Source organism: Sinocyclocheilus grahami, unplaced genomic scaffold, assembly GCF_001515645.1.
Source record: "Sinocyclocheilus grahami isolate Dianchi unplaced genomic scaffold, SAMN03320097.WGS_v1.1 scaffold10.1, whole genome shotgun sequence".
Taxonomy (NCBI): Eukaryota; Metazoa; Chordata; class Actinopteri; order Cypriniformes; family Cyprinidae; genus Sinocyclocheilus; species Sinocyclocheilus grahami.
In genome coordinates, this window is record NW_015505189.1 from 2,593,973 (window position 1) to 2,603,484 (window position 9,512).

The 9,512-nt window shown below is 39.0% G+C and overlaps 1 protein-coding gene across 1 annotated transcript in view; it reads right to left on the reverse strand.

Annotated features, from left to right (window-relative positions):
* Nucleotides 1-9,512, reverse strand: part of zanl (zonadhesin, like) — a 32,363-nt gene that overhangs the window by 3,732 nt on the left and 19,119 nt on the right. The window contains 21 exon segments of the mRNA XM_016284326.1: nt 18-216; nt 330-459; nt 596-843; nt 1,156-1,300; nt 2,019-2,227; nt 2,519-2,790; nt 2,974-3,101; nt 3,334-3,498; nt 3,711-3,952; nt 4,089-4,233; nt 4,341-4,543; nt 4,840-5,016; nt 5,609-5,703; nt 6,254-6,362; nt 6,482-6,659; nt 6,760-7,007; nt 7,144-7,285; nt 8,163-8,365; nt 8,766-8,935; nt 9,142-9,249; nt 9,376-9,503. Of these exon segments, the coding sequence (XP_016139812.1) occupies nt 18-216; nt 330-459; nt 596-843; nt 1,156-1,300; nt 2,019-2,227; nt 2,519-2,790; nt 2,974-3,101; nt 3,334-3,498; nt 3,711-3,952; nt 4,089-4,233; nt 4,341-4,543; nt 4,840-5,016; nt 5,609-5,703; nt 6,254-6,362; nt 6,482-6,659; nt 6,760-7,007; nt 7,144-7,285; nt 8,163-8,365; nt 8,766-8,935; nt 9,142-9,249; nt 9,376-9,503 (3,644 nt within the window).

Sequence of the window (9,512 nt, forward strand, 5' to 3'; positions counted from 1 at the left end):
ATAGCATTCTTCCGTACTTGTGTAGGTGCACCATCTTTGGTAGGGATGTGGTACGAAGACCCGCCTGTCTGTCAGTTACTCTCCAGCTGTCTCCAAACTCATTGAGGTTGCGGGTAACTGTGCCGTCTGGTTTTGTGTACTCGTTACTGGTGCGTCCATCATAATTACCGCAAAGACCGAGCACACGAGATCTGTATACACTAGGCAGAGTCACCACTTCAGGGAAAAAAAGAGAGAGAGAGTTTTTGTTATTAAATACTTTAAAAAATATGCAAAGCTGTGCATAAAAAATCCTTGACAAATTATGTAGATTTTAAGTTTTGATCTACCTGCTTGAGCATTGCCATCAAAGCGCACAGAAAGGCCAAAGTCAGTTGTGAGCATAACAAAGCGAGACTTTGTTTTTATGTTAACTCCACGTACAGGAATGAACGGTAGACCAACTTTCTCGTCATTGACCTGATGGAGGAAAAAATGCAAAGACATCCAAGATATTGGCATTTTACTATATTGCGTGGTCATTTATGAAGTAGTAGTTTGAACGTCTGTTAGATACAACTATTAGGATTGACTACATGTCCCATGAATCTCTCACCAGCACTTTCTTCTTCTGTTGAAAGCGAACAGTAATGCCGTATACATCCACATAGACCTCGCGCAGGAGAGACACCCGGCTGATGCCTCCCTGCCGCTGGTTTTTGCCACGGACTATGAAAGGGGTGAGGGAGCTGGGCAGATTGTTGCTCTGAGTTAATACATAGGTATATGCTCCCTGGTAGTGGTGATTGTATTTGTCAAAGGTACGATAGTGAGGGTCCCCGGCAATATTGCAGTCATCAAATTCTATGAGAAGTAAAAGAGGTTTGAGTTAGTTCATTCCTGAGGTGGACATTAAGACTAACTTTGAACCTGCTTCAAGGGTTAAACATTTACATTTCTTTAGATGCCCACAAGATGCAGTCATTAAATCCCAAAAACTTCAAAGACATGGAGACGTGAAACATGAAGTAGTCCTTACTAAGATAAAATTGTTGCCAATTTTTGGTCATTCATGTATAATAAATACACATTTTTGAATTTGTCTGAATTAAGTAAATTGACTTTATTTTCCCCTCATTCTTAGTATTTCTCATTGTAAAGCTGTCCAAAACTCACTCTCAGGTTTGCAGTAACGGTCTCCATTGCTGTCAAGATCACAGATTGAGTTGTCATTGCATTCAAAGGACGTGCAGGACAGCACTCCTCCAAGGCTGCAGCTGCACCTCTGTTCGCAGTGGTCAGTTATCCAGGAATCTCCCACCTAAAATTGATACCAGTCGGTATTGTAACATTTTGTGACAAAAAATGAAAGCACGGCCGTCTTTACAGCACCTTTTTCTAATAATGTACATTCTTTAAGTATCGTGTTTTTGCCATAATTCATGTATGTAGAAAATGATTTCAATAATGAGTTGAAGAACAGAATTCTTTAATAGACAGACTACTGTTCAAAAGTTTGGGGTGGGTAAGATTTTTAAATCTTAGAAAGAAGTCTCTTATATTCTCCAAGGCTGCATTTATTTGATCAAAAATGTGAAACTTGTAATTCTATGAAATATTATAACAATTTACAATAACTTCTATTTTAGCATGTTTAAAAATGTGATAAATTCTTGTGAAAGCAAAGCTAAATGTTTCAGCGGCCATTACTCCAGTTGTCATTGTCACATGACCGTTCAGAAATCATTCTGGTAAGCTCAAGAAACATTTCTTATTATTAACAAAGAAAACAGTTGTGCTGCTTAATATTTTTTTATATTTTTCAGGATTCTTCGATCAATATTGGGTCAAAAGAACAGCATTTATTTGAAATAGAAATCTTTTGTAACATTATAAATTATCAATGTTTTTTTTACATTTTAGCCGTTTCCTAGCTGAATAAAAGTATAAATTTTTTATTTTTTTTTAAACTTTAATATTATATTAATAATATTAATATATTTAGTCGACTGTCATGGAATTCTAGCAACTTTACTCACATCATGATACTCTCCATTGCTGTCAACACATCCACAGCTTGAGAGGGGAACACACTTGCCATCACTTAGCACAAAACCTCCATTGCACTGGCAGCCCTCTACACAGCTATTGGGTGGTAATGGGCAGAATACGGGGAAGAGATCGGCACAGGTAGGAGGACATGGTGCTGTGCACTCAGAATAGTGACTGTTTGGTGGGCACGGGAGAGCTGGAAAGAAAAAAACACAAAGGAAAGAAGTTTGATGCACTGGATTTGAATGACAATGATTCTCTGACATACTCATAGACCACCTTCAAAATATGCATAGAAATTCATTAATATTTATGTATAGCCTAGAGGTTATCAATGAAGAATCTCATAAATGCTTAATTTTATCAGCATCAAAGTTCTGCTCTTTTGATCGTTACAATTCTAGCCAAATTATTCTTCCTCCTGTCAGCCAGCTCAGCATTACATTCTCAGCACATCTCTTCATCCTTCCTTCCCTCTTTCACTTACGACAGAAGGTGCTGTTTCTCCAGCTGATCGTGACTCCAGCGCTATGACAGGCCTGAGCGTAAGCTTCAATGTTATCGCACAGAGTCGACTGCATGCCATCATATTCACACATGTCATAGACGCAGTTCCCCAGGAAAGATTCTGGAGGAATGAAAGAGTGACAGGGCTTGAAGAAATCAGACAGGATAGACGCTGCGCAATGTGACTTGTAGATTTCCTCCTCATTCTCAGCGCAGTTGGGTTTGTCATCTGGCCGTGGATCAGGTTGACATCTGCGAGGCATGGATGAACACAAGAGAAGAATGAAGACAAGTGAAACTGTACTGATTTTTCACCATGATTGGCTCAGATTCATAAGCACCATAAGTGCACCTATAATGCTGCTATCTATCTAGGTTTGTTTATTTCTGAATTATGGAGAGGTATTTAGAGGAACCAAATAATTTAACACTCACCCAGGATCACTGTCTCCCTCTGCCTTCCAGCTGTCACCAAGTTCAATGGCATCTTTGGCTGGTTTGCCATCAGGCATCAAGTTGTCATCAGAGGAATCTCCATTGTAGTTACCACACATTCCACACACCTATAAAAGGAAAGTTGAGTTACAGGAAAAGCAGTGAGTGATATGTGTAAGGAAGATTTGATCAAAATCTGCTTGTGGAAATTCTTTCACTTTTCTTATTGCAATTCAGGCATCTGGACAAAAAAATAAACTATCTGGTTTATTAATCAAACATCTGTATCGAAAGAATACATTTACAACAAATATTAGGTATAGGGTTATGTTCTAGCTATGTTTTTGTGTAGTTTCATACCTTGTTGAAATAGTCTCCAGGGACTGTGATTTCAATATGGTGCACTCCATCAAACTTCACAATCAGGCCAAAGTCAGTGTCTAGTACGGTGTTTACTCCACTGGTGAACACCCGTGCCTTGGCTGAACTGATGTCGTAGGGGGTTTTTATCCTCCGTTCATTCACCTAGTCGGTGGAGAGGACAGATATGAGTACAAGCCAGAGATTTAGCACAATCATATCCCTGAATACATATTGTTTAGAATCTTATCTATGATATTATGCAATATGTCACTGTTATATGCCTATTCATGATGTCTAATCAGAAGAAGACATGCAAATGCAGCCTAGTCAAAACCACTACTGCATCTCTCCTTCCTTCCTTCTCGGGCTCTCACCAGTACTCTTCCACTCTTGCTGATGGTGATGTTGGCAGTGGGCAGGTAGACGGTCACAGAGCGAACATACGAAGCTTCTGGTTGGCCGCGTTCTTCGTTCTTGGCCACAATGGTGAAGGGTGTCACCATAGAGTTGTCGCATATCGCCACCAGCGTGTAAGTGCAGGTGCCCATGTAGGTGTGCATGATGCCATCAAAAGTGTAGTAGTGAGGATCACCAGCAATGTGGCAAATGCCCACTCCTGCAAAGAAGGATTAGCATGTGTCAGACAGATAGACAGATAAATTCATAAACAGACACATAAAAAGACATAGATGGATAGTGATATAGATAGACGGAAGACAGAGACAGACAGATAGATTATGTAGAGTATGTACCTGTGTTCACACAGCCCAGTTCACCCTCATTGACCTTACATTCCTGAGCGGGACTACATTGCCATGCCTCGCATGTCACCTTATTGAAAGGTGAACAAACACAGCGCTCTGTGCAATCATCTTTTGTGAACCAGCTGTCTCCAACCTGAAAATCACACAGATATACATTAAGAATTGAAATGCACAAAGAGACATAGCCTAAACTAGAAATTAAAAGTTAGTAAATTTCATTCAGTCTTCTCAAGAACTCACAGGCCTGTAGTTGTTGTCTCTGTCAGTGCAACCACACTCACTGAAGGGCACACACTTGTCTCCACTGAGGACAAAACCAGGGTCACACACACATCCCTCAACACAGGGCTCAGAACAGGTGCCTTCAGATCCAGGGTCCTGACAACTGGCTGGGCAGGCTGAACCGCACGGCTCATAGTGACTACCAACCGGACATTTAATAGCTGGAAGAAATGGAAATAAAGGAGTAGTGTTAAACGAACCATTGCAATGTGTCAGAAGATAAATGAAATTAATGAAAAACAAATAAAAAAAATGAATGAAAATAGTTAGAAAAGAGAGAAGGATGGATGGGAAACAGCCAATTTAGAAACACAAAAAAGACAAACAGCACTCATTGATCACTCCCTAACTGAAGCGTGCACACTACAAAGGCTGCGTCTTAAAAAGGTTACCAGGATAGAGTAATTGTAGGTTTTAAGGGCACATTACAGAATGTCTGCAGGGCTCAAACACTTACGGCAGAAGGTGTTATTCCTCCAGTTAATTGGCACCCCAGCTTGAGCGCACAGGTCAGCATAGCTTTGAATAGCTTGGCACAGTGCCACTGTGGCCCCACCAGTGCCACACTGATCAAACACACAGTTCTCAAAGTAAGGATCGGGAGGCACCACTGCATGACATGGCTTGAAGATTCCTGGGAAAAGAATGATAAGTAGGCTTTAATGGTGCATAAAACAGGTGTCGTTTCATAGAACAGCTCTATAAAACTGAGAAGCTCAATGCAATGAACAGATGTGCTGGAATATAGTCATAAATAGAGTAAAATGAGGCCTCTTGTACATTTACCCTTTACTCTTCAAGTCATGTTCAAGTCACTGGTAACATTTAATCCAAAATGTATTACAATGATTGTAGTCAAACCGCCCAAAGCAGACAAATAATCATGCGTTCTAACATAAATATGATTTATTCTAATTAATTCACTAAGAACAAAATAAGGTGGAATAACATTTACAAATGCAAATCTTGACTAAAAATTAAGAAATGTGACGCTAAGCCCCAAAAGAATATTAAATTATTACATCGTGTAAACAAACTCTATAATATGCTGATCTGAAATGATATGAGGATAAAAATAAATAAATAAAATTAGGCAAATAAAATAAAAACACCTATAAAAATAATATGACAAACTACTAATTGAGATAAAGCTTTTTATGTATTTTTTCAGTGACCTTATCATTAAAACGTTTTAAAATGTATGTTTGAATGCATGCGTGTCCCACCATTAGGGTCAATGATCATGCCACAGCTAGTAGGTTTCTGTGCTTCATTCTGGATCTTGTCATCACATTCAATGTCTCCTCCACCATGAGTACAACTGTGTGAGATAGGAACAGGCATGAATGATAAAAGCTTCAATGATCTTCAAAAACCTTATTATCATTGGTGCAGTGCACGATTAAATGTGACCCTGGACCACAAAACCAGTCTTAAGTTGCTGGGGTATATTTGTAGCAATAGCCAAAAATACATTGTATGGGTCAAAATTATTGATTTTTCTTTTATGCCAAAAATCATTAGGACATTAAGTAAAGATCATGTTCCATGAAGATATTTTGTAAATTTCCTACTGTAAATATATTAAAACTTAATTTTTAAATAGAAATATTCATTGCTAAGGACTTAATTTGGACAACTTTAAAGGCGATTTTCTCAATATTTAGATTTTTTTTGCACCCTCAGATTCCAGATTTTCAAATAGTTGTATCTCGGCCAAATATTGTCCAATCCTAACAAACCATACATCAATGGAAAGCTTATTTATTATTATTCCATCAGCTTTGAGATGGTGTATAAATCTCAATATTAAAAAAAAGACCCTTATGACTGGTTTTGTGGTCCAGGGTCACAAATATGCTTTTGCTTACTCTGGTCTGTCATCGGGCACCTGCCAGCTTTCTCCAAGCTCATTGGTGCTGTCTGTTGCCATTCCATCTGACTTGATGTTGTCATCATTAGGATCGCCATTATAATTTCCTGTCAAATATTATTATTAAAATGACTGACATCAAACTACTAATATTTGGTTAGTAGCAGTATAAAGTAGCTTTTGAATCTCCATCAGTTAGTTAGATAACTGAAGTTGCAGTCCTTACCACAGAGTCCACATAACAGTCCGCTGTAGGAGGAAGGCAAGGTGACATCTGCATGATGGTTTCCATCAAAACGGACACGCAATCCGAAGTCTGTCTCGAGCACCACAAATTTGCCACTTAGGAAGATCTTAATACCATTTGAAAGTATGACAGGCACAGTGACCTGAACTCCATTCAACTGCAGGATGTACAAATAAGGTAGGCACGTGGATGGACTGCTGTTTTGATCTCCTGTAATCTGTTATTTATGTTTCACAAATCTTAGAAATGTCCCTTACCTGAACTTTGCGACCCTTGCCCAAAATGACTGTTATGTCTTGCACATTGATGATGACAGATCTTACATAAGATACTTTCTTATTATTGTCTCTGTGCTCGTTCTGTGTCTCCACAGAAAAGTATGGCAAGCCGGAGGTCTCATTACAGGGCTTAGTGAGAGTATAGGAACAGGCACCCATGAAGTGATGTACTTTATCATCAAAGGTATTATAATGAGGGTCACCAGAAACTGAGCAAATGCCTGTACCTAAAACAGAAAGAGATAAAAATTGGAGAGATAAACTCAGAAAGTTTAGTTCTATGTGTCAACAGGTTTGTGCAGAACTGCATGTTTGTATTTGATAAGATGCTAAAACTGTGTAAACTAGTTTTATATTTGTTACCAAGTGGTTTGCAGACATAGACTCCATCTTGAAGTTGGCAGCTCTCAGTAGGAATACAGCTGGTGTCATAACACTGAATAGTTCCTCCACCCTCACATGTACACTTCTGTGTACAGCCCTCCAGATACCAGCTCTCATTTACCTAAATATGGCCACATTGATAGGAATGTGTTAGAAATCCACAAGTCAAGCACATTTCTCCAATTTTTAAACATTAACACCTGCATTGTGCATTGTGTTTTAAGCAATAGGTTATATAGACACTACTAGCATGGGTTTTGATTTATCACAGTGACTCAACTCATTTAAATCTGTTTACCAAAAGATTCATGCATTGATTCGTACAGAGACTCCTTCGTCCAGTAGGTGGCGACAAGTGTCATGTTGTTTTGTGTAGGGACTTAATAAAACATTTAACTCAAACGAATTAATTATTTTTATAGCTACATAAATAAATAAATAAACATTAAACACATAAATCACATTAACGAGAATCAAGCATACAAAGTCTTTAAAATATGCGCTCTGAATGAAATAAGATACTCAGATAATGAATAACAAGAAATAACTGAAAGCAACAAACTATCTGAAAGTGAAACACAACAAAAACAGCACAAATAAAGTAGCAAACTGTAAAACAATAAATATTAAAGAATTCAAATAGTGTTTAAAGCACTTTTGGATGACAGACAGAGTGCTTGTCATTTTCTCGTAAGAATAATGACAAACTTAGACAACAGGCCCAAAAAATACCCAGTTAGTAATATAATACTATAGTTACTCAGTTTCCATCTATCTTTAATAATTTATTTGTCAAAATGCTATTTAGGTGAACTACAAAAGATAAAATTATGAATAACGTCAGAAATGAATGTTTTTAGATTAGTCGTCGTGTTTGCAGTGGTTCTTTGGATATTTTAAATCAAAACTTTCACAATTTTTACTCCAGGGGGTCCCATTTTCACAATCTTGTCTTCGGCCCCAGTACCCTGGGGGGTCAGCCTTAGTGTTAAACTCACTGGATGGTAGGAGCCTGAGGAGTCCACACAGCCGCAGTCTTTAACAGGAACACATTTGTTGTCACTGAGGATGAAGCCAGGGTCACACTCACAGCCTTCTACACACTTCTCACTGCAGCCCGGGGGTCCACTGATACCCAGACATGTCTCCGGACAGGAGCTCACACATATGGAGTAATGGCTGTTTGGAGGGCATTCCAGAGCTGTAGAAAAATTAAGGAAAACATCATTAAATGATGGAGAAGGCTAAAGTGGGGGTACAGTTTGGACTTTGCAGTTTCCCTGTCTTATGTCCCTGTCCCTCTGTGACATAATTTGTTTTCACCACACTGGCCATTAAAGGCATAAAAGCCCCATAAATAATACAAAATAATAAGGCTAAACTGACACATGTGTAGCTTTGCTATTCTAACCTCTTCATTCACTTCAATAATTTATATTGTGCATTAAGGGGAGCTGAAAGCAGGCTTATCACTGGGAGTGTGAAATGTGATTCTTGCATGGATGTAAGACGGCAAATTTTCTGCTATTTTATATGATCAAACCATTTATCAAACCCTACACCTTATGCAGTATGACACTATAAATGAGAGAATGACTCACGGCAGAAGTCTGGCTCCCTCCACTGATGGACAGGTGCACCTGCACTCAGGCAAGCATCAGTGTAAGCCTGAAGCTGGTCACAAAGGACCTGCTGCAGCCCCTGATAACTGCACATATCAAACACACAGCTCTGGAAGAAAGGCAACGGGTCCACCACCTTTATACAGTCCCTGTGAGGAGCAAATATGAGAGAAAGTGTGCTATTATTAAGCACTTAAAGTTTTCAATAGTCTTTCTAATAGTCTTTCTCATGTTAGAAATGGTATGAATAATAGAACACGCATATTTGTTATAAGCCATGCTGATTAATTTCAAATGGTATGATTCAACATTGTTTATTAGCAGAAAATGTCATAGTTTGGTAAGTCCTCCTAACCTAAATGCTCCATTTGTGTCAGTTATTCTCCCACAGTTCTCTGGGTTTGACACGACACCCTCCAGCACAGGATCGCAGGGTGGTTGAGGCCCGGGGTCAGGCTTGCACCTGAAAACACATCGTCATCATTAAGGCATGCGTGCATGACTGAGCATTTGAAGTCAACCTAATCTTAAATGTATTGCCCTGCCTGTTGTGCGGTTGATAAAATTAAGAAAAGTAAAAAGTACTGACGTTGCATCCTCATCCTCATCAGTTTGCCAGCTGTCGCCGAACTGACTTGAGTTGTCGGTTTGGGAGCCATCTGGCTTAGTGAAATCATTATTGGGGTTTCCGTCATAGTCCCCACACAGGCCACACATCTGGTCATA